At 49.1% G+C, this 24,246-nt stretch overlaps 1 protein-coding gene across 3 annotated transcripts; it reads left to right on the top strand.

Moving 5' to 3' along the window:
• The first annotated feature begins 441 nt into the window (after positions 1–441).
• On the top strand, positions 442–23,954 carry LOC137461462 (thyroid hormone receptor-associated protein 3-like). Of its 3 annotated transcripts, XR_010993384.1 has the most exons (12): positions 443–515; positions 5,593–5,658; positions 7,452–7,537; positions 11,198–11,359; positions 14,290–15,186; positions 16,296–17,036; positions 17,921–18,093; positions 19,039–19,150; positions 19,749–19,833; positions 19,951–20,145; positions 20,659–21,047; positions 22,206–22,295. XR_010993384.1 is itself a non-coding variant. In XM_068171190.1 (11 exons), exons 4-11 carry the CDS (start codon positions 11,223–11,225, stop codon positions 23,950–23,952), a joined length of 2,616 nt encoding a protein of 871 aa, XP_068027291.1. In that variant the 5' UTR covers positions 442–515; positions 5,593–5,658; positions 7,452–7,537; positions 11,198–11,222; the 3' UTR covers positions 23,953–23,954. The 3 variants fall into 3 exon arrangements, 1 of the variants encoding a protein (XP_068027291.1); XM_068171190.1 differs by lacking the exons at positions 19,951–20,145; positions 20,659–21,047 and adding an exon at positions 23,667–23,954 and having other exon boundaries at positions 442–515; positions 22,206–22,390; XR_010993385.1 differs by lacking the exon at positions 20,659–21,047 and having other exon boundaries at positions 22,206–22,293.
• The last annotated feature ends 292 nt before the right edge of the window (positions 23,955–24,246 follow it).

Raw genomic sequence — 24,246 nt, 5'->3', positions numbered from 1 at the left:
AGTTATAAAATGCCAGGCGCGGGGAACTCGGGGTCTCCGGCTGCCCAGGGCTGCAGCCTGCACCGCCTGGGCGGGAAGGAAAAGGCGGCCGCACAGTCCCTTCAACGCCGAACTCCTTTCTCTCCCCTTCAAGGCGGGGTCAGCTCTGGAACGCCAGGTGGTGGTGGTGGAGAAGGCTCCGCCTACCCCGGGAAGGGCGGAAAACACCCTACGCCACCACCACCGCCCCCGCCGCCATTTCCCTGCCAGGCCCCTTGCAATCCCGCCCCTCCCCGCCGGAAGCCTCTGCCCTCCCCGTGGCACCAGAAGAGGAGGCGGAAATTACATTAGTGATTCGTGATGCCCGCCGGGAATTGTAGTCCACGCTGTGCCGACAGCCAATGAGCGCCGTGGGGCTGGGACTGCGGCTCCCGGCAGCCCTGGCGGGCGGGCGGTGAGCGCGCGCGAAGCGGAAGTGCGTGCGGAGGAGGTGGAGGCGCCTGGCTGCTGAGGAGGCCGCGGGCGGAGCGGATCCGGTGAGTGTGGGTAGGCCTGGCCAGGCCTGGCGCGGCGGGGCCCGGCCCTGTTCTCCGCCACTGAGCTCTTCTCGTCCCTTCCCTTCCTTCCGTTTCACACCGAGTTCCCTCCGCGGCTGTGCCGCCCACCCTGGCCGAGCCTTGTCCCCATCCCCGCCCCAGGCCTCAGCGCGGCGCTGCCCTCCCGCCACGTGCCGGGCGCGGCCCCACGGTCCCCCGGGCGAGGCTTGAACGCGGCGACGGGGCTCTCCCGGAGCCCGGTCCGGGCGAGGCCTCGTGGCCGAGCCTGGCTCCACCTCCTCCCATCTCCGGGGCTGATCGGAGCTTCCCGAGGCCTGTCTGCAGAGTCTTCCCTTGTCCCGCTCCAGCCGAACCTGCTTCTTGAAATTCGTCCCCTTGTACCGACTCAGTCTTCCTTGGAGATTCCCGTTCTTCACCCAGGCCTCAGGGCCTCATCCCCAGAGACTCCTCCCCCGCATCGGGCCTTCGGCCTGTTCACGGAGGTTTCCTCCCTTCGCCGGGTCATGGCCTGTGTCTGGGTTTTCCACATGCTCGCAGCGGCGCAGGAGACGCTGCTTGTACTCCCGAGGGGACGAGCTTGCAGGGGTGGCAACTTGTCCGGGCCGCAGCCATGGCCCCGTGAGCTGTGGTTGATACCTCTCCGCCGATGGTGTGCGGCTCAAGCACCGACCCTCAGCACCGCGTGCTGCTCGGTCCAGCGGGATGGGTTTGGCAACTTGTATGCCCAGCTCTCCATCTCGGTTAAAACTACGGTTCGGTGGACCCTCAGAAGATGTGATCAAATGGGCTTTGGAGGGGCACAGAGGCACGCATGAGCCTCTCTTCATCTTCAGCAGACTGACAAGGGCTCATTTCCTTAACTCTTGTTGTTTGGGGGAGATCAGCGTGTTGGTTTATATAAGTACGTTCCCTGTCACTTCCTCCCAAGCAGCTTTCTGAGCGCGGTTGTGTGCCAGGAGGTGATGCAGTGAGTTTGGCATAAGCAGGGCTCTGTGTAGTAGCCTTGGGAGATGCGAGTTCGCTGCTGTATGCTCCTGGGTGGGGAGTGTGGAGGTGTGGGATGGATGGTGCTGTGTGTGCAGCAGCATTTCCTCAGGACTCCTCTGAGGTGGGATGCTCATTCCTGATTTTTAAGTCATACAACGATGTGTCTGATGCTGTGGTGTAAGAACAGATTAACTCGCTGAAGTAAATTCGATGGAAAGCTGTTTGGAAAGCTTTTTGGGTTGCCTCAGAGCTGAGGGTTGGAAGGACAAGAGCCTTTATCTGCTGCTTGTGCAGCAGTGTCAGCACAGAGCACGTGTGTGCAAGGCTGCAGGCCCTTTTCAGGATGCTCTTTCCTCAGCACAGACAATGAAATCAGTCAGCTTCTCTCTGGGAAGGCCTCCTGCAGAATTCCTCCCTGCCAGCAGCGAGGCCAGGTGGCTCTGTCAGTGTTTAGGGTGAGGTCAGCAGCTGTTTTTAGTGTGCCTTTTGTGTGGCTGCTGCCCTCCAGTGCTATGGCCAAGGAGCAAATCTGTTCTTTAGGTTTGCATTGCATAACCCAGCTCCCATTCCTTTAAAAATACATGTTTTGAAGCTCAGCCTCTCTGATTGCCTTTAAGGCAGCATATTGTAGAGGCAGAAAGAGAAAGAGTATTTAGGCACAGCAGTGCCTTCTTCTGGAGAGTGGAGTTCATCTGTGCACTTTGTCTGGCACTTGCAGGTGCCCAGCACAGGGTAAGGAAATGGCTGATTTGTGAACTGTAGCATTAGTTATGCAATCTGGCAGCAGGTCAGAGGATGGAATAAGGCAGAGAGCCGTCTAAAATGTGTGGGTTTGTGACATGGGATCTTGTGTCCACGTTTTCTTTGGATCCTGTTATGTATCTTTGTTTCATATTCTCCTTGCTGTGAGTTATTGTTCCTGCTTTAGCAGGAGCAGGAAGGGGCACTGTGAGAAGTCAGTTTCAGGAGTTGTTTCTGAAGTCCCTAGGAAGCTGACACTGCAGAAATGCTGCTCCTGAAGCTGTCCTTCAGCAGATAGGCCTCAGTGTTCTGAGCTGCCTTTTGATTGCAGGGAAGGCTGTGTGGTCTTTGAATGACGTGACCCCAGCACAGGGGGCTTGCAGAGCTCTGGGGTCTGACTGGCTGCAGTGTGCACAGTGAGCTCCTCTTCAGCTGGAGCTGCTGCCTGGGGGAAGGAGGCAGGCACAGGGCAGTGTGGTGCCGCTGGCAAGGGTGCCAGAACCCTGCTGCCTGCTCACTCAGCATCCATTTTTATCCAGGGATCGAAAGGTGAAACCTTCTGCCTGCCAGTTTCCTGTAAAGAAACAACCTGGCCGTGGCAAGGAGGCATCCACAGCACTGGTACCTTTGCAAGCTGCTGGCTGTGAAAGCACAGGAGCAGTGGCAGTCTCACTGCCCTGCTGGGTATCCATGTGGGCCAGGTGTGGGCACTGTGGGCACAGGAGCAGTGGCAGTCTCACTGCCCTGCTGGGTCTCCATGTGGGCCAGGTGTGGGCACGGTGGGCACAGGAGCAGTGGCAGTCTCACTGCCCTGCTGGGTATCCATGTGGGCCAGGGGTGGGCACTATGGGCACAGGAGCAGTGGCAGGTCTCGCTGCCCTGCCAGATGTCCATACAGACCAGCTGTGGGCACTGGCAGGTGTGTGGTGATGGATGTGTGCCTGTAGTGCTTTGTCTGCAGAAGTCATGTCTCTCTTCCTGCTGAGTTACACTCAAGTGTCTTCCTACTTTTTCCCCTTCCTTGCTACCTTCATGTCTCTGCCAGCTCTCCACCTCTGGAAAGAGGTTCCCTGTGTGCTGGGATTTCAGAGCAGCCCTGCTCCCTCACCTTAACTTCTTAACTTCTGTTTCAATGCAAGTTGTGTCCTGTGTATCAGACATGAATTGTTCTGCTGTTAGGGCTATGAAAATGTCATTTGGCTGGCTGCTGGTTTCTTTCAGCTTTCTGAAGCTGGGGAGCTTTGTAAACTAGTTAAGAAAAGAGTCACTGGGGTCAGGCCAGGGCTCAGGGATTGACATGCTGCAGAAAAGCAGGAGAACACCTGACATGGAACACAAATACACCACATGTATAAACCACCCTGATATAAAAGTAGGTGACAGTCTGTGCAAGTCAGCAGTGTTGTCACTGTTTACCTGCTCCCACTTCACTGTAAAAGAAGTCTTGCTTTGAGAGGCCTTGGAAGTGCTGAGTTGGGGCTGGTTAAGCCTGAGGATGCTTTTCACTGCAGACCTGTGGTGTTCCCTTTAGCTGTGTTACAAAGAGCTCCTTGGAAGAACTCTGCAGTTCTGCCAGAAGCTTGATTATAATTATTTCTTTACCTTTCTTTTAGCTCACTTGCCTTTGTCTTTGCAAAGTGACCACTTGCCATGTCAGAACTTGGTAATCACTTCAGCAGCTCTCTAGCCCTTCAACTTTTTTCCATGCCTGGAAAAGTTTACAAGATTCTGAGCTGTGTTTAATGGCTGCCTGTGCCAGCAGAGTAATGAGGGGTTTGGGTGGTGAGGTTTCCTCTGCCTTACCATTGTACAGAGAGTTCCTCTGTGGTAAAATTCTTGCTCTGTACTGAGCCATGGAGTTTAGGCCATGGGCACTGAGAGGGAGAGGAATGGTGGTGGTGATTGCAAAAGCTGTTCTGGCTTCCAGGGGAGCTTGGACAAGGTGATGCTTCAAGGCTGAGTGAGCAGCCAAGGGTAGACATGGAGGGTTGTGCTGCTCACCTCCTGTGTGGCACAGCTCTGACCTCACTGCTCTGTCCTGGTGTTCAGCAAACCCTCACTGCTGGGCAAGCCTGGAAGTGTGGCTTAAAACTGCTCTCTGGGTTTCTGTAATGGCTCCTAGGATGAGGAGAAGCTGTTAGATGCAGCAAAAGATCTCATCTCCTCTGTCCCTGCTGGAGTCAGGCCAGAGTGGTGCCTGGAAACAAGTCAGTGCCATTTTGTTTCTGGGTGACAGGGCTGGGTTTGTAGGTCGGGAGTCCCTCTTGCCATGAAGGAAAATATCCTTCCCCTGGTCACAGTGAAACAGGGCACTGGAGAGGCCGAGGGGTGGCTTTGAGAAAGTGAAGAGTTCCTGCTTAATTTAGCTTTCTTGTGTCAGAGCTATGAATAGTCACATCACGGATTACATTTCACGCCAGCTGCGAGTTGTGTTTGCGCTGCTCCCCTCCATGGCAACCGGAAGCTGTCTCGTCCATAAAGAGACAATAATGGTGACACAGGGAGAGGGGACCCAGCCTTGCTGCAGGGGGGTCCTGCTGTGGGAGGGGTGTCATTTCCCACCCAAGGAAGTTTTCCATCACTGCCCTTTTTCCTATCCCCTATGAAAATACTTGGTGGAATTCTCCCCTGTTGCACTTGCTCAAGGAGGCCTCTTTGCAGAGCCCTGCTTAGAGCTGCCTCTCCTTGGGTAGGAGAGCCAGTGGCCTGCTCATCATTTTGTCTCCAGATTTGTCATCTGGCCATTTTTAGCTTGTCATGATTTACAGAGTCAGGGAGCTGCACAGAGCCCAAAGCAGCCTCTGCTTCAATGCCAGGGGCTGCACCCTGCCCAGCTTGCCCGTGGTTGCCCTGCTGCCCACACTCGCCGTGCCTCTGGGTGAAGGCTTCTAAAGTGGAAGCTTGGCAGTAACCCTGGGAGTGTCTGCTCCAGAGCATAAAGGTGATGGTGTGGGGGGTGTTAGGCTGAAATTCTGTTCTCTGGGGAGGTAGGCTTGTTATTAATTATGTTAATTTGTGCTGTAACAGAGGGCTGTACACCTGGCATTTAGGAGGGCACCTGATTATTTCAGGCCCTGTGTATCTCTGTAAGTTTTTGCAGCTAATTGCTTTTGTAGGGCTGTGGATGAGGTCAGATTCCCCAGTTAAGGATCTGTCTATTCACTGTCTGATTAGATCAAGTCATTTTGGCAGCTGTGTCTTTTTTTTCACTGGGAATAGCTGCTGGGATGAATGGCAGAATCAGGGTCCTTCCCTGTGCTTGTAAAATGTGAGCTTTATCCAGGATCTTAATGACTTTAAATTTGATTTTTCCCTCTCTTTAACTTAGGTGAAAGCTCTGTTGCTTCTGCTAAAGCTGCATTGAGAAACATCATTGATGGGAGACCTATACAAGGTATGTACACACAGCACAGGGGGCTGCCTGGTCAAATAAGCTGATTCCATGTGTACCAGGGTTGCTGTGGAGAGGCAGTTACCTGTTTTGCAGCCTGGCAGGGCTCAGGGCCAGCCTGTTCTGATGGCTGTCCCTGCCATGGGAGGTTAATTTTGTTAAACAACTTTTAATGTTATCCCAAGTCACTGAAATCCTTCTCCGTTTTCCCTCAGGTAGCAAGGTTTCAGGTTCAGGTAGAGGGAAATCAGGTGCTGGCTTAAGAGTAAATGAATGGGTTTGCTTTCTGCAGCTTCTAAAGGAAAGTTTCTGGAGCTGGTCTTTTTGTGGTGAAATGTGTGAAGAGTAAATGTGTGAATCCTTTAGGACAGATTCAGTTGTGGCTGTAACTGTTCTGTGTCTTTCAGGAGATACCCAGAGAGCCTCCAGCTTAGTTGGTTTTTAAATTATCAGCAATAAATAATTTTTGCTTTCTGGGGATTTAAGTTGGAGAGAGAGAGAAAGGAAGAGAGAATTTGTTGGCTAACACAGGGGCTGCCACAGTTTAAATTGCTGTAAGCCTTTTGGGTATCTTATCCAAATGTTCAAAAGCTTGGTTTATGGGGGATGAAGCTGGGTTTTACTGTGTAGCTCTGTGTCTGTGAGCAGTGGCTGCTGCTGCCTAGTCATACAGAGTGCCCTGGGTAAGATGTGCTGTAGGATTATATTTCTTTTTTAGCATTAACTAATCTCATTTGGGTTTTGGAGCTCAGGATTATGAATTGTGGAGCTGGCTGAAGGAGAGTTGAATTCCCTGATAATGAAGGGTATTCTGTGCACAGAAAGCAGGAGTTCAGCTGCTTCTCCCCAGCTGAATGCTTGTGCTGGAGGACACTAAATGAATGACAAGACACTCGGGCAGAAATAGTTTCTCTAATGAGGTGCTGTCTTGTTTGCTTTGGGTCTTGAAGCAAAACAAACCCTAACAATTTCATTAAGCCCTGGCCAGAAAGGAACAAATCAATTTCTGTTTCCCTGCCACAGTCACAGAGAGCTTTCTACAGCTGCTTGCACAAAACATTTTAAAACTTACAAGTTAATGTTTTGTAAACACTGCGCAATAAACTGAGCCTGCTGTCAGGAGTGCTCCCAAGGTGTGCTCAGGAGTCCTCTCAGTTGTTCCCAACTGTTCAGAGTGTTTATGCTCGGTGTATTACAGGCAGACACAAAGAGAAACTGCTTTTGGTGGGGCCACGTCTGCTGTGGTTGTCTCTCTCTGCTGGCAAATGCTCCCTGCTGTGGCAATCCTCGATGACACGCTGGAGCTGGAGCAGTTTCAGCTGTAAGGTTCTCTTAAAGGCTTTTCTGTGCACTGGTGGCTCTGTTCTGCTGCAGCATCTGTGAAAGGTCTGAAGGAATGATGAGTACTGCCTGAAAGACCTCAGAAAAAGGAGTGAAGGGTGGAAAGAGACAGTCAAGTACTGCAGGCCAGCTGGAAGTGGGGGAACAAAGCCCTGGAAGAAGGCATTGTGAAAGAAGAGATGTTCTTCATTTGACCCAGCTCTTGGCATATAGAAATGTTCTTTACAGTGTTCTGGAATAGCAGAGTCCTGGACTGGCTGTTCTGCTCCAGCAGAGAGTGTTGAGCACGTTTCTTGCTTTCCATGACTGGAAGAAAGGTTAGCTGGTCCTGCTTCCTGAGTGTGGTCTTGGTTCATATGGGTTAGGAAAAAAAGGCACTTAAGGAAGCTCCTGGGGATGATATGGACAACAAAGTACTCACAAAGGAGCTTCAGTGCATTTTCTTCTCATTTCAGGTTTGCTTCCTGATTTCATAATTGACAAAGCTGAGACAGTGAAAACTGACTATTGAAGGCTGCAAGGTGTGAACCTGCACAAGCAGGTGGGTACATGATGGAAAATAAAACCTTCAAAGGTGGTAGAACTGCCTGCCCTGGAGTCTGTAAGATGTCTTCTTGTATCCCTTCTATCCTGGGCACTGCAAGTTAAACTGTTGAATCCTTTCATTGTTAATGTTGCTGTGCCTGAAGGAGTGTGTGCCATGTGTTATCCAAACACATTATGAAGAAAAACCTCTGCCTGATGACTTGGAATGTTGTGGTTTGTCCTTCCACATAGCTGGTAAACAGGGTAAAATACACCAGCTCTGTGAAAGACTCTTGGGTGTCCTGGAAAGACAAGCTCTGTTGAGAGAGTGCTCTTTGGATTTACACCCTGATTGCTTTGCGCAGAAGAGGACTGTGCTTCCCCCTCTTCACCTGCATTATTCACTCTCATACTGGTGGCAGGTGTTAAACTTCCATTTCTGTGCCCACTCTTAAAGCTTTGAAGCCTTGCAGTGATGTTAATCAGTGCCCATAAATTCTCTCTACCTGTTCTGAATAACCCTATTCTGAGGCTGTGGGAGCTGGTGCTGTGTCCAACAGTAAGAGTCTCTTGAGTGATTTGTTTGTTTTTCATTGCCACGCAGCAGGGTTGAGCTCTTCTTTTAGGAGTTCTGCCAGGAGACTCAAACCAGGCAAAACTTTTAGCTTTCCTGACACTGCTTCCATGCAGAGTCCTTTGTGGTGGCTTAGGAGGAGCATTTGTTCCTCTGTTGCTTTCCCCTCTTTACGTGGTTTGATGGATTGCTTGGTGTGGCTTTTGAAATGGAGAAGGCAAAGTTTGCTTCTTGAAATAGCCTCCAAACTTTGGGAGGCACTTTGAGAAGCTTGAGGAGGACAGATACAGGCTGAATATTAGAAGGAAATTGTTTACAGTGAGGGTGGTGAGACTGGAACAGATTGCCCAGGGAGGTTGTGGATGTCTCCTCCCTGGAGGTTTTCAAGGCCAGGTTAGATGGGGCCTTGAGCAACCTGGGCTGGTAGGAGGTGTCCCTGCTCATGGCATGGGGGGGTTGGAACTGGATGAACTTTAAGGAACCTTCCAACCCAAACCATTCTATGAATCTATGAGAGTGAGAGGCTTCCAGGTTCTTGATTCTCCAGCTTAACTTCTCCTTATTTGTCAGCAAGACTCATGAAGAGGGTCACAGAATCGATCTGGATTAAAAATAGTCTTGTAAAACAGATCATTTGTAAGCTTTGCCATGATTAAGTGTTGTCATGGATTAAGTTTTGAATGTAGATGAATAATTCATTGTATTGTCATGCTGGGGATTTTCTGCATGGGCCTTGTTGCTAAGGCAGTGATTAGTCCAAGTGCTCATCAACAGCAGAAATATCCTCAGAGACATCTGCCCTTTTTTGTTCTAGTTAAGGAGTAGCAGTGGATCTCTGCAGAAAACCATCCTCAAAGGTTCCTGCCAAACATCAAAGAGGGTTGGCTTTGGCCCTTGTCTTCACTGGTGTCTTCACACACTTTATCTGGGTCAGTTAGTAATTCCTAGACCAATGAAATATATATCACAGTGACTTTACAACTGCAGTGTCAGCACAGGGGAGCTGAAATGACTCCAAGTTTTCATTTGTTTAACCTTTTGAGCACTGATCGAGCACAGCAGCTCAGTTTCTATTCTGGTCAGGGTTTACCTCACACATTAGGAATGAATCAACTTTAAAAATATTGACAAAGATTTGAGGAAAAAAAAAAAAAGGTAAAAAAAAAAAACCCAACCCAAAACACTTCTGAGGCAAGAGAGCTTTTGGCACACAGCTCACATACCAGAGTGGTGCTTGGCTGGCGAGTGCTGCGGATCAAAGCGAAGTGCAGCGGCTCTGAAACAGCTCAAAGCAAGTGATACCTTTAAAATCTCTTTTGGGGCCTTCTCAGGGCTGACTGGGAGTTGCTGCTGCTTGGTCAGTCTGCTCTGCCCAGGTGCTTTTCCTTGGCAAATGAGCCCTTTTGGAAGGGGCACAGCAGAAGAGCTGTGGTGAAAGCTGGTTTCGTGATATTAGTCCATTAAAGTAGTTCAGGCGGTTCAGGGTTCAGTGTAAATAAAGGTAACTGATGATGTGTGCTGAGTGTGGCTTGTTCTTGAACTCCAGGGTAGTCATTTAGTAGAGAGCTGTCCTGAAATTACACAGTTTGTGGGGTGTATTTGTAATGTCCTGACAAAGTAGCTTTTTTCCTGTGGTTTTCCTGCATCAAAGCCATTCAGGATTCAGTTGGGAGCAGCTCCTTGATCCCAGGAGGTAATTCAGATCAGCTTTCTGTACCTTCTAGCAGTTTCTGTTGCCATTTCTCTCTGCTTCTCCTCCACGTTTTGACTTCTTATGCTGATCTTCTGATTGTTTTGACCAACAGAGTGCAAATGTTGCTGTTTGAGTGGGTGTAGTTGGTAAATTGGATGGAAATATTTAGAAAGGGTCCTTTCACACATTCCTTCCCTGAAAACTGACCATGCATAGGAATGAACTCCTCTTCCTCACTGGTAGTGCTGTTTGATCTTAACCCCTGGTGCAATTTAGTTTTTCCTGATAGAACAGGAAGTCTTTTTGGGTTTTTTTTCTTCCCCCCTCCTCTGTACTTTGCAGTGTGGAATATTTTAAACTGCTTCAGTTGATACAGCATCTTGAGTGCAGTTAAAGGGAAGGACAGGCAGATGTAACTTGATTTCTTTCCTTCAAACAAAAGTCAACTTCCCATTTCTGGAAAGTACCAGCTCTTGTGATGAGCAACCACCCACTTTCCCACTGGCTGCTCCTGGGGTGTTTTGCTGTTCCTGAAAGGGCCCTGGCAGCAGCTGGAGGATTTGGTAACCATATATGTAATTTGGCTTTGGGCAGTGACTGGAAGCGCAGACATTGCAAGTCAGGCCGCTGGAATTTGCTTAAAATGGATCCAGCAGCAGAGCTGCTTGCTGGGTTGTGTCTTTAGACCTAAATGTCTCCAGTTTTAATCAGTAGGTGGAAAAAAAAGAAGTTGTACCATTATCAGTCTTTCCTTTTTTTTTTTCACTGTGACTATTTGGAAGGATGTCTGAATTCTGGCTGCAGCAGAACTGGCTGGTGATAGGTGTTTGTCACTGCCTGAGCTACGGAAGCAGGACTTAACCTGAGTGCTCAGAGCCGTGCTCTTAGGGTTGTGTTTGCTGGGTTTTGGATAAGCATTTTTGTTCATAATTCCACCTGAAAATGGAGAGAAGAGTTTGGGGGTAGGGTTTTGGGATATTTTTTTGGGGTAGGCCCTTCTATTTTTTGTTGATCTTTAACCAGCTGGCAGTGTTGATAGTGGTGTGACCAAAATGAGCTGATTTGGCTCTTTCAAGGTGTCCTTGCTTAAGCTAGCACCATGGTCTCTGCCTTCTCCTGGCCTTTGCCTCCCTGCTTTCAGCTGTAGCACTTCTATTTGTAATAACTCTGGATTGAAAGCTTTTTAGTCTTTCTGCAGATTTCCTCCTTGGACTGGAAAAATAACCCTTCTGCTCTGTGCCCAGCACTATTCATCTGTTGTTAGGCAGCAGCTTCAAACGTTCCTGTTTCCGGTTTTACCAAGCTTTCTGTCACTCTGTGCTTTGTCAGGCTGCCAGATGTTCCCTGTTCTCAAATCCACCTTGTGACTTCACTGTTTTCAAATACTCTTCCCTCCCTGTTTCCTTCAGGTGCCACTGGCAGGTGCTTGCCAAGATGTCTAAAACTAACAAGTCAAAGTCTGGGTCCCGTTCGTCCCGGTCCAGGTCTGGCTCGAGGTCTCGGTCCCGCTCCTTCTCCAAGTCCCGCTCCCGGTCCCGCTCTGTCTCACGCTCCAGAAAACGCAGGCTCAGGTAAGTGTCTGCAGCTCAGAAGCCAAAGGGTGTAACTGGTTTTCCTCTCTGTCCTGCCCAGATGGTTTGTCACTTTGCAGGGAAAGACTTTGATTAGATTCCAGGGTAGCCAGCGTCCTGTTTCCTGCCAGCCTGTGCTGCTGTGTTTTCATGAGCTGAGAGAATCATCAGTGACTGTTTATCAGCGCTGTGGAGAGCCTGCTTTTGAGCCCTGAATCTGGTCCCTGTGAACAATAATTTTACTTCTCTCTGCAGGTCTCTTTCCCTTAATAGGAACAAAACCAGATATGGCCATGGTGGTCTTAGGTTGAATGATTCAGAGATTGATAGAATCGTTTGGGTTGGAAAGGACCTTAAAGATCATCCAGTTCTGACTCCTCTGCCACGGGCAGGAGCACTTCCACTAGACCAAGCTGCTCAAGGCCTCATCTAACCTGCCTTTGAACACCTCCAGGGAGGGGGCATCCAAAATTTTCTGCTTTTGACCAGAACTTTGCTCTACTGGAGAGGTTAGATGTGTGTCCTAGAGTGGGGAGAGAGAACTGGGAACATCCACAGCAAAATGTGCTTCTTTGTTTAGTTTTACAGAATCACAAAATGGTAGGGGTTGGAAGGGATCTCTGGAGGTAGAGTCCAGCTGCTCTGTCAGAGCAGGGTCACCTCGGTCAGGTCACACAGGAACATATTTTGGGCTTTTCTAAATTGATCCCAACCTTGAGGGGGCTTTTGCAGGTGTTTTGTGCTTCCCCCCTCTTGATGAAAATGAATTCAAAGAAGTTTTCCTCTTAGTTGAAGGTACTACTGAAAAAAATAGGGACTACCCTTGTTTCTCTGTGCCTGCCCTCAGGAGTCAGTTAACAGAAATGCTAGTTCTAGGTGGATGTAAAGTACACAAAGTTAGTTTCTCTGCAGCTCATTTTGAGAAATCACCTTGTGTCCATAATAATTGTTCTTGGGTTCCTGAATTGATTCTGATCAGGCCAGTCAAAGGTTCAGCCTTCCCTGGATAGCAGAACATCTTTATGCTTTGCTTCTGGCTAAACATTCTGTATCTGGCAAAGGCATTAGGGCTTGGACAGGGTATAGCATCAGCTGCTTTTTCACTGATCTTATATTCTCAACACACATTCTGAAAATCATTAGGCTGTAAACACATGCAACTGTTAACAATTAAGAGAGAGTTTCAAAATGCAGAGGCTCTAACAAATGTACAGTTGGAGAGTGGAGGGCATGACAAAAGTAAATTGGAGGCGGAGACTCCCGTTCTTTTCAGGAGGAGGCTGGAATGCTGGAAGATCTGTGGTCATTTGGGAATAGCTGCCTAGCTCTGAAGGAACTTTGACAGCTGAAAACAAAGGCACCCTGTGCAAACATGGTCATTTCCTCTGTGCTGCTGCTGAATCTGCTTGTGCTTTGTAAATAACTCCTTTTTGACACAAAGAGTCAGGATGGAGGGGGTTAGTGCGGCCAAGTCGTCTTGTGTGGCGTTAGGATGCTCTCTGAGGTAGGTCTGGTGGTATCCTGGCATGAAAGTCCATTATTGTGTGCTTCAGCATACACCACAGTATGGGTTTGCCTCTTCATTTGGTAGGTTTACTGGTTGTTCTGTGCTGTATTGTGTCGTGTTGGAGTCTGCCTAATATTTCTTACCTTCTTTAGGTCTTGGTTTTTCCCTGTTGCACAGCAGTGGGTGCTTTAACGCCGGAGCAGTGGTTGTGAGCTGGCTGGTTACGGGGACTCTCAGAGGAGGGAGAATTCTTACTTTTTAAGCTAAATACAGCAAATTGTATGGAAAAGATTTCTGCAAATCTCTGCAACTCTTGGAGTGAAATCTTCCTGCTGCAAGCCTCTCTAAAACGACAGAGCAGCAGGGAGTTGTGTGCTGCTGGGCTGTGAAAGTAGCTGTCTGTTGGAGTGCAGCAGTTGAGTGTTGCAGAGCTACAGGCTCTTAATGGAAGGCCAGATTGTGGAAATGGTTTTCATTAATATTATTCACTCAAATTCCATTCTGAACAATCTGCTCTATTTAACTTACTGGTTTGAACTTTTTTTTTGCTGCTTCACTAACACAAGTTTTAGCTAAAATCTCAGACTTTCAGCAGCAGTTTGGTTTTCCAACAGCTGTGAAACGTGTTCTGTATAGCTGGCATATGCTCCTGAGCTGCAGTGGGGCTTTCAAACAGTTACACAGCTGCAGCTCCAAAAATTCCACAGAGGAGACTATTGGAACAAAATGTTTGGCCACTTCAGTCTGGATTCTTACAGGCTTTGTACTTGTGGATTCAGTTCTGTCCTTCAGGAGTGTTCTTGCCTGGTGTGGCTGCGAGCAGAGGGACTCTGAACAATGCCATCTTGTGGTGTCAGGCTGGAGAGTGAGCACATTCCTCCGCTCTCCTGCTTCTCTGGAGCTCCAGCTTCTGAACTGTGGCTTTTGAAACTGAAACCGATTGAGCAGTGTGCTGTTTGCTCTCTAATTCTCTTCTCATGTGGAGGTGCAGTGGTTTATCTAGCTCTTGTGGCAAAGTGAGATTTCACCTTGACCATGAGAATTTCTAAAGCATGTGAGAACTTGGGACACAAGGGGAAAATCTGGGATCTTTTCTGAAGCTGGCTAGCAGCCATGTTCATCCTAGAAGAACTGAAGAGCACTGTGTGCTCATCGTGGTCTCTGCAGTGATCCTGAAATCAAACACTTGTTTGGCAGCGCCGCAGATAGAAATCATATCCAGGGCAGGGTGAAGCCTAATAAATAGCTCAGCTGGATGAGGGTGAATCAAAGAGTGGAATTTTCAGGGGCCAGGCCTGAATTTTTGGGGGCCAGGCTTGGATTTTCAAATTCTTTGTTTCTAAGGCTTCCAGTAAAAAGCTGTGATGCCAGAAGAAACTGTGTGTGTAATTTGTTGTCGTTGCTTTTTCCTCTCTCTTACCAGTTCTAGGTCTCGTTCAAGATCATATTCTCCATCTCATAACAGAGAGAGGAACCACCCCAGGGTCTATCAGAACCGGGATTTCCGAGGCCATAACAGGGGGTACAGGAGACCGTATTACTTCCGTGGCCGCAACCGTGGGTTCTACCCCTGGGGCCAGTACAACCGAGGGGGCTATGGGAATTACCGCTCCAACTGGCAAAACTACCGGCAGGCCTACAGCCCTCGCAGAGGGAGGTCTCGCTCCCGGTCACCCAAGAGGAGGTCTCCTTCACCCAGGTCTAGAAGTCATTCTAGAAATTCTGATAAGTCATCTTCTGATCGGTCAAGGAGGTCTTCCTCTTCCCGGTCTTCCTCGAATCATAGCAGAGTTGAGTCTTCCAAGCGTAAGTCCGGAAAGGAGAAGAAGTCATCTTCCAAGGACACCCGAGGCTCTCAGGCCGCCGGGGAGAACCAAGGGGATGAGTCTAAGGAGCAGCCGTTCTCAGGAGCGGCGGCACAAGATGCAAAGGCGTCTGAGGGATCAAAACCGTGGCAGGAGGTGGCCACCTATGGTACGAGCTCAGCCTCCAGAGCGTCTGTGTCTGAGCTCAGCCCGAGGGAGCGCAGTCCGGCCTTGAAAAGCCCCCTCCAGTCCGTCGTGGTCAGGCGTCGCTCTCCTCGGCCGAGTCCGCTGCAGAAGTCGAGCCCTCCACTGTCCAACCCCTCCCAGATGAGCTCTGCTCTGCAAAGCAGCAGCTCCTCCTTCCAGGCTCAGAGTCCCTTTGACCACGGCTCGGCAGGTTTGAGCCCAACAAGGAAGAGCCCTGTGTGCAAAAGTCCAACACCCATCAGTTCGATATATGGAGCATCCCAGAAGGAGGAAAGCACAGCTCCTGGAGGAGGAGCCTTCTCCAAGAGGCAAGTGATGTGTTTGGCTCTCCTGTGGTGTTTCCTAAAGCCAGTGGGCACATGTAGATGCTCTGCATAAGCACTGCAGGGTCCTTCGGGTCTGCAGGTGCTGTGGCAGCCAGCTGCTGGTCCTGCTTGCTGTCTAAATGACAACAAAAATCCAGACCTAGCCCTGTGCTGTGGGAGGGTGGAGTTAGTTTTCTGACTTGGGTAGTTGTAGAGTTCATAGAGATGGAGATATCCTTCCATAGGGAAGGTATCCAGCTCCCATGTCTCCTTGGGCAGCAGGTTGGTGCCCGAGTGCAACACTTTGTTCTGTAAGATACTGTAGCGTTCACAAGCACTTTAAAAACCTTCCCTTTATCATTTCTTTAAGTGTTGTAATACTGATTCTATGTCAAGGATGTCTGAAACTTCAAAAAGAAACCACCCCAAACCTGTAACTCCTGTTTGGGCTTCCCAGGGCACTGAACTGAGGTCCTTGGGCTCTGCAGCTGGTCCCTGGAGGCTGGGGTTTTGCTTAGGGAATGCTTTAAAGGGGGTTCTGATGCTTGAAACTGGATACATTGTTGTTCTCATTGCAAGTGTTTTGTCTTCTCCCAGCAGAAGAAGTATTTCTCCTCTGTTAACCTTTTTGCTTTTATTTGTATTTGCAGTCTTGTCATGAAATATTTAGCTTACCTATGAAACTTGCCTCCCAAATTTGAAGTAGCTTTTGAGGCTTTTCTTTCCAGTGTGTTGTTTAAAAGCAGAACAGCCCAGTTTGAAAGTTTTGATGTGTTGTTCTCCTGAGCCAGGTTTGTGAGGAAATAAACGGATTGGGTAAGATGTTACTCCTTTCCTTAAAGTTGACTCTGTGGTAAGCTGGTTTTGTCTTTGTTCTTGAGCCTCATCTCATCGGTTCTGCACATCCATTTTCTTCTACATTTGCTGACTCTAGTGAGAACTGAAAGTCTTAAATCCAGGCTGAGTAAATCTGCTCTGTGTTAACTGTTGCCAGGCCTAAAGGCAGCTTTCTGTCCGTGCCTAGCTCTGAAATGTGCCTGCGCTCAGCCGAAGCGTGGAACCCGTTTGAGCTTTACTAAGAGAGCTTCTGCCATGTCTTGTTTTATGAACAGGTATCTGGAAGAGCAGAAGGCTGAGAATGGGAAAGACAAAGAGCAGAAAGTAACAAATGTTGAGAAAGAAAAAAGTAAAGAAAAAGGGAATTTCTCTGAGTTGGGATCAACAGATGGAAAGGCAAAATCCGACTCCTATGCGTCCAAAGCCGACTCGGACAAGGGATACCGCGGCAGCCAGTCGCCCAAGCGCTACAAGTTCAGGGATGACTTTGACAAGCTCAAGGTCCCAGAATTCCACAAGGAAAGCCATTATGGCAAAGAGGAAACGGAGGAGCAGGAAAAGAAAGACAAAGCAAAGGGCCGAAAAGATTCCGAGTTCGATGACGAGCCCAAATTTATGTCTAAAGTTGTGGCAACTTCAAGTAAAGGCCAAGAGGAGGATAGGTCAGGAAAGTGGGAAGGTGTGGTCTTCTTGCCACCTGGGAAAGAGAAGCAAAGGAAATCTGATGAAATGGAGGAGGAAAGTTACTCTGAGAGATCCAAAAAGGAAGAGAGACCAACATCCAAGAGAGCTGAACCAGGTCACAGGGGCTTTGTTCCCGAAAAGAATTTCAGAGTGACCACTTACAAATCGAGCCAGGAAAAAAGTTCTTCCCCTCCACCAAGGAAGACTTCTGAGGTTAAGGAGAAACCAGGCACCAAAGTAGAGGGGCTAACTCCTGGCAAATCTTCCTTCTCCATTACTCGAGAGGCCCAGGTCAATATTCGAATGGATTCCTTTGATGAAGACCTGGCTCGGTGAGTATTTGCTGTCGTTTGAGAGCTCTAAACAGGAGATTTTCCTGCTTCTCTTCCCAGGATCCTCACGTGCTGGCCAAGTGTGAGCAAGGCTAAAGAATATTGCACCACAATTTGCATTCCTTGGCAACAGGAATTAATTTTTTTCTTCCATTGTAATGCTTGTGTGACTCTCTTGTTTTGTGCTGGGAGGATAGAGTGGTTACCAGCTTGCAGCTGGTGAAGGCGTAGCATGGAGGTTAAGGAACTTTTCTACCACCAGAGATAAGATGAGTTCACCATGTAGATGCTTCTGCCTCAGGTTCCACCTACACTGAGCTGTGGGAAGAGTCAGGTACTTGATGGCTTTTTGCTTCCAGAAGCTTAGTGAAGTTCCAATGCTGTTTGAATGCCACCTGATTGTCTGGAGTGTGTTTAACTGCTCTGATTATCTCGGCACAGCATTACTGAAGCGCTGGGAGCCTTCCTCAGCTTTGCTTCAAGAAATCTTAAGGCAGTAAACAAATTATTCTGGAAAATAGATTTGTACAGCAGTACAAAGGGAGGGAGTGTGAATGTGCTCTGGGGGGTGTCAAAGGTGGAATTTAGCAACAGTAGCAAAGGATCACTGCAAGGAGTGGAGTGAGAAGGGGTTCTTGTGTCACAGGTTGTGAGGGTTCAATACCTGCACAGCCCTCCCAGCACAACCTAAGCAGTGACCTGAACTACTGCAGTGGTTTAGAGGGGTTGGAAAGAGTGCCCTGCTCGTGCTGTTGAATGTCCTTAGGTCCCTCCACAATCCTACATAAAGAGTGAAGTCAGCTTCCAACTTCTGAGATTGTTTATCTGCAACTGCTTCCCTTTTACCCCCCTCTTCCATTTCATGTGGTCTGTTCTTTTTCCAGTCCCAGTGGCATTTTGGCTCAGGAACGGAAGCTGTGCCGGGACCTGGTGCACAGCAACAAAAAGGAGCAAGAATTCCGCTCCATTTTCCACCACATTCAGTCTGCTCAGTCCCAGCGGAGCCCTTCTGAACTGTTTGCTCAACATATAGTGACTATAGTCCACCATGTAAGAGGTAGGTCAGATGTCCATGTATCCTCAGCTGAAGGTCACTCCTCCCTTGCCCAATAAGCAGGTTTCATCACTCTGGTTAATGCTCAGAGAGCTGATTGCCAGCAGATAGAACATGGATGAGAACAGCAGCTCAGCTGGGAGTCTTTATTTACACAGATCACTTCTCTGCTGGAAAGGCAGAAGAGACATCTTTGGGTTTACCTGAGCAGTGTTCAGAGAGGCTGTGACTCAGAATGTGTGTCTTCTAGAGAACGTGTGACTCGTTGAATAAATGGTTTGGTTCAGGAGTGAAACTGAAATGTGTCAGCAGTATTAGTTATGGCTCACACAATCACAGTGGTAGGGGTTGGAAGGGACCTCGAGAGATCATCCAGTCCAACCCCCCTGCCAGAGCAGGGCAGGTCACATAGGAATGCATCCAGATGGGTCTGGAAAGTCTCCAGAGAAGGAGACTCCACAGCCTCTCTGGGCAGCCTGCTCCAGGGCTCCAGCACCTTCGCAGTGACAAAGTTTTTCCTTATGTTCACACAGAACCTTCTCTGCTCCAGCTTGTCCCCATGCCCCTTGTCCTATATTGGGCATCACTGAGCAGAGCCTGGCTCTCTCCTCCTGACACTGCCCTGCACATCTTTGTTAACATGAATGAGAGCACCCTTCAGGCTCCTCCTCTCCAAGCTGAAGAGACCCAGCTCAGCCTTTCCTCACAAGGGAGATGCTTCACTGCCTTCAGCAGCTTTGTGGCTCCGTGCTGGACTCTTTGAAGCAGTTCCCTGAGATCCTTCTTGAACTGAGGGGCCCAGAGCTGGACACAATATTCCAGCTTCTCAGCAGCAGTGTGCTCCACATGCAGGCACCTGAACTCGCTCAGGCTGTAGGGCTGCTGTGCTTCATCCTTGTAGGGAACCGGTGTTAATGCTTTGGTGTTGTTTACTGCCCCCCTCCACAGAGCACCACTTTGGGTCTTCAGGAATGACACTGAATGAACGCTTTACCAAATATCTAAAGAAAGGAATGGAACAGGATGCAGCTAAAAACAAAAAGAGCCCTGAAATCCACAGGTTGGTGTCTCGAGTATCTCAGCATTTCAAGGGTGGTTCAGATTTCCTTCTCTTCCACTCTGGAGTAGTTCTGGAATAATTCAAGTCTATAACTACCTTCAGACAAAAGAGAATGGAATAGTATGGGGAGTTTTAAGTACCTTTTGGAAGAACTGGTCTGCTTTACACAGAATCACAGAGTGTTAGGGGTTGGAAGGAACCTGAAAGGTGGAGTCCAACCCCCCTGCCAGAGCAGGACCACCTAGAGCAGGTCACAGAGGAATGCATCCAGGTGGGTTTTGGATGTCTCCAGAGATGGAGACTCCACAGCCTCTCTGGGCAGCCTGCTCCAGGGCTTTGTCACCCTCACAGTGAAACATTTCCTCTTTATGTTCACATGGAACCTCCTCTGCTCCACCTTGCACCCATTATCCCTTGTCCTATCACTGACAGCCCTGAGCAGAGCCTGGCTCCATCCTCCCCACGCTGCCCTTCACACCTTCATCAACACGAATGAGGCTACCCCTTAGGCTCTTCCAGTGCCACTTGATCTAAACAACAAACTTCAGGTTGTTCTGAAGAGCAACAGACTGCAGCTGTGTGCTTTCTTCCCTTTTAGGAGGATAGATATATCTCCCAGTACTTTTAGAAAACATGGATTCTCTCAAGAGGAATCGAAAAGCCCCAGAGATCCTGGCTTCAAGGTGAACTGTTAACTCTGCTTACTTGTAATTCAACAAAATGAGTGCATTGGGCATGATCTTAACAGTGATGTTCCTGTTTAAATTACTCTCTACTTAAGTTTGTGTTTTTCTTTTAAGGATGGGCATAATTCTAAAAATGAACTACAAAGGGTTAATTTTTGTTAAAAAAATGTATCAACAACCTTTGTGAAGTGGTTTAGACTATGGTAAATGACCCCAAAGTCAATTGAGGTGAGCTTGAGAAAAAAGAGAGGATTTTTGGAGCAAGTGCCCTTGATGAGAGAAGAGACTTTTTGTGATATTTTTCTGCTTGTAAGTATGATTAACTCAATTGTCTACACCCAATGTTTCCAACCGTGTTTGCAAACAGACAGACATGCATGTCAAAAGAGAGGGAAGTAAAGTTAAATACTTGAGCTAAACCAGCTACACTGTTTAAGCAGATGCTAAATCATGTTCTAACAGCTTTTGACTTGTACCATTCTGTGTTGATTTTGCTGTTGCTTTAACGTTAGTTCTCCACACTTGAAGCTTTCGAGCTAGATCCAGACCGTTTGGAAGTTGGTGTTAGCTGTCTGTCAGTTAGCCTTTTTTTTGGGGGGGTTAAGCCGAGCTTGCTGACTGTTAAACAAGGTTCTGGCTGTGAAACAAATGGCTAACAGAAAGGCTTAACCTCACCAAAATGTTTTGGGGATTGGAACCTTTGTTTGTTCACCTTCATACATACTGAGTTTGAAGAGCTTTTTAAACCAGTCCTGCTGCAAACCTTACTTGTTTCATATTTGTTTTCGATTTTTTCCCCCCCAAACACACTTGTGGCTTGAGATGGACGATGGTGAGATGGATTTGATGGGCCTGAACTCTTGAGCATCAGCTTGGCAGAGTCTATTATAAACCTGGTTTCCAAACAGCTCGGCCAGCCTTCCGTGTGAAACAGACGTGCCCTCCCACAAACCCAAATAGGTGTTTGCTGTACCACCTAAGGGAGCTGCTGCTGCTTTTGGCACTTATCTGTCATCCAGCGTTGTCGGGAGCACTTTTGTTCTCAGAGTAGGAATTAAAAGCTCTTTGCCTGGGGAAAGCAGAAGAGCAAAATACCAAAACCAAAACCACCCAAAAAAAGCCACCCCAAACCAAAGCACAGCCCGCCTGCTCTGGCTCCTGCGTTATTTGGCATGTTTGTTTGTACAAAAAAAAAGTGGTTAGAAACTCATGTAAGTAAAAAACATTTCCTGGCTAGAGACTTAACTAATCCCTCTGTATTTAATTCGAGGCAATTAATGTGATGTTGTGTTGCATAGTGAGTCTTGCAGTTGCCGAGGTCAGGGTCGTGTAAGTGAAGTAGCTACCGGTTGAGCACAGCCCTTCTTGCTCCCCCAGCTCAGGGTTGGTCAGAACCACAGCCACTGCCACTTTGCTGCTCCAGTGGCTCCTCCAGGTGCCACTGGTCTTAGAGGACACAGAGGTAACGCAGCTTCTCCTTTGCCAAAGAAACTCTCTCAATCCATTGTTAAGCAGCAATTTAAACAGACCTTGAAGCAAGCGTTGCCACATTTCAATGATCAGTGTAACACAGCCCGGAGAAGCTGAGTGCTTCTCATACAGCTGTTGGTGTTTGCTCTGTGCAACACCATGGTCAGCTGGCACTGTGTGGAGAAGCTCATACTCCTGTCTCTGCTGACTCCTTGGCACCTCTCAGTCTCCCTTCCAGCTGAGGGGGAAGGAGTGCTCTGGGTGATGTCTGCCACAGAGTAAATCCCCTTGAGAGATGTCAGAGGCTGCGTGGCACTGGGGTGTTGGCCTTCTTCCAGATGCACTTGGTTGCTGCATTTTGGTGGCCTCCATCCCTTACACTTTGATCAGTGATGGCCTTCTTGGGTATCTCCAAGCAGCAACCAAATTTTGCTTCTCCTAAAGTGCTACTTCCAGACCTGGTAGTTCAAATTGTTTGCCCTCTGGTAGGTGATGCCTGTCAGCAGGACAGCAGATGTGCTGCTGTTCAGTGCCAGACCTCCACAGGCTCTCGGATGTTTTTGACCTGCCATAGTCCTGCTACATAATCCCAAGTCATTGTCATCCCTCACTGGCTGTGGTATACCCTAAGTGTCAGCTTCAGCATTTCTCCCTCCCCTGTGAGTAGGATATTTATTGTAATGCTTAAAAGAGAAGTTAAAAAGCAGTAGGAAAAGTAAATTCTTGACGAATGCAGACTTTGCTGTAGCGCAGGATTTTACATCTTAAAGTGGATTGTTGGCTAGCACTCAGATAAAGCTGTTCTCCAGAAGTCTGTGCAGTCAGTAGCAAAGTTATGGTGCTGAGCTCACGCACTGGAAGCCCTGTGTTAAACTCTCCTCTCTTCCCTGCATTTGTAGGCTGAGGGCAAATATAAAGACGACCCTGTTGACCTGCGCCTTGATATTGAACGCCGTAAAAAACATAAGGAAAGAGATCTTAAACGGGATAAGTCCAGGGAGTCGGTGGACTCGAGGGATTCAAGTCACTCAAGGGAAAGATCAGCTGAGAAAACGGAGAAAAGTCACAAAGGCTCAAAGAAAAAGTATGTAGGAAACCCACTAGCCATTCCCTTCTGCATTTGGTGTTTCTGCCGTTAAGGTTGGAGACGACACCGCGTACATGCCGTGGTACATAACCGCTCCAGTGGCATGAGTTGTTCCTCTGGGAGTCTTCTTGATATCATTAGATCTGTCTGAAACACTAAAATAACTGTTAAAGGTAAATGAGAAAGCTCCATGTGTCAGAATGGGTGAGTCACCTTTCCTTGTTCCTGTTGTGTTCTAGAGAGCAGCCAGGTTTAAATGGCTCTGCTTTAATGCTCATTGCAGCCTTTCCTATTGGCTTCGTTTCTGGCTGAAGCTCTGTGGATGCATGGTTTGTCTCAGGCAGTGGTGTAAACACCTTAGAGGCAAGCAGTTCTCTGTGGAGAAGACTTGGGACCTGTGTTACCTGTGTGCTTTAGCTGATCTAAGCCCTTACTAAGGCTCTTCCTTCCCACAGTAGGGAAGGGATAGTGTCGTGTTGATGGGGTGCATAAAGAAATGGCCCTGCGGGGCAGACAAGGCACAGGGGAGGTACCGGCCCTGTGGGGCAGACAAGGCACAGGGGAGGTACCGGCCCTGTGGGGCAGACAAGGCACAGGGCAGGTACCGGCTCTGTGGGACAGACAAGGCACAGGGCAGGTACCAGCTCTGTGGGGCAGATAAGGCACAGGGGAGGTACCGGCCCTGTGGGGCAGACAAGGCACAGGGGAGGGTACCAGCTCTGTGGGGCAGACAAGGCACAGGGGAGGGTACCAGCTCTGTGGGGCAGACAAGGCACAGGGCAGGTACCAGCTCTGTGGGGCAGACAAGGCACAGGGGAGGTACCGGCCCTGTGGGGCAGACAAGGCACAGGGGAGGGTACCGGCCCTGTGGGGCAGACAAGGCACAGGGGAGGGTACCAGCCCTGTGGGGCAGACAAGGCACAGGGGAGGGTACCGGCCCTGTAGGGCAGACAAGGCACAGGGGAGGGTACCAGCTCTGTGGGGCAGACAAGGCACAGGGGAGGGTACCAGCTCTGTGGGGCAGACAAGGCACAGGGCTGGTACCAGCTCTGTGGGGCAGACAAGGCACAGGGGAGGTACCGGCCCTGTGGGGCAGACAAGGCACAGGGGAGGTACCGGCTCTGTGGGGCAGACAAGGCACAGGGGAGGTACCGGCTCTGTGGGGCAGACAAGGCACGGGGGAGGTACCGGCTCTGTGGGGCAGATAAGGCACAGGGGAGGGTACCAGCCCTGTTGGTGTCCCACTCACCTCCATTTCCTATCCCTGAAACAGGAAACACCGACGGGTACGGGAGAGATCCAGATCCAGTTCCTCCTCGTCACGTTCCTCTCACTCGGTCAAAGCAGAGGAGTATCCTGAGGAGACTGAGGAGAGGGAGGAAAGCACAACAGGCTTTGACAAGTCCCGGCTTGGAACAAAAGAATTCACTGGTCCAAATGAGAGAGGAAGAGCTAGAGGGACCTTTGTAAGTGTTCTGCACCCCCTGCCCTCAGTGTCCATTCCCAGAGCGGGCAAAAAATCAGCTGCTGTGCTTCAGCTGTGGAAGAGCAGCACATAGGAAAGGAGAAACCCCACAGTCATTGTTCGGGCATGGCTGAGGAGCCACAACATGATGGCTCCAGGCGTGGGGTGCAGAGCAGGGTGCTGAGGACATGGTCTGGGCAGCTGAACTCAGGATGTGTGGAGCAGAATCACGGCAGGATGCCTTTGTGCATTACTAATTGCTGAGCAACCTGATGTGCTTAGCTGGGTTTTTTTGGGTGAGGCTGTTGATGGGACTCATCAGGTCACAACCACCCAGCCCAATGCCTTGGTTACACAGATGTCTCATGTGCATGTTCTGTTTGTCAGA

This window comes from Melanerpes formicivorus, unplaced genomic scaffold, assembly GCF_026170545.1.
Source record: "Melanerpes formicivorus ecotype bairdi unplaced genomic scaffold, bMelFor1.0.p_v2 SCAF_2270, whole genome shotgun sequence".
Lineage (NCBI taxonomy): Eukaryota > Metazoa > Chordata > Aves > Piciformes > Picidae > Melanerpes > Melanerpes formicivorus.
Note: the sequence above shows the minus strand (reverse complement) of the source record. Positions and strands in the feature narration are given on the sequence as shown.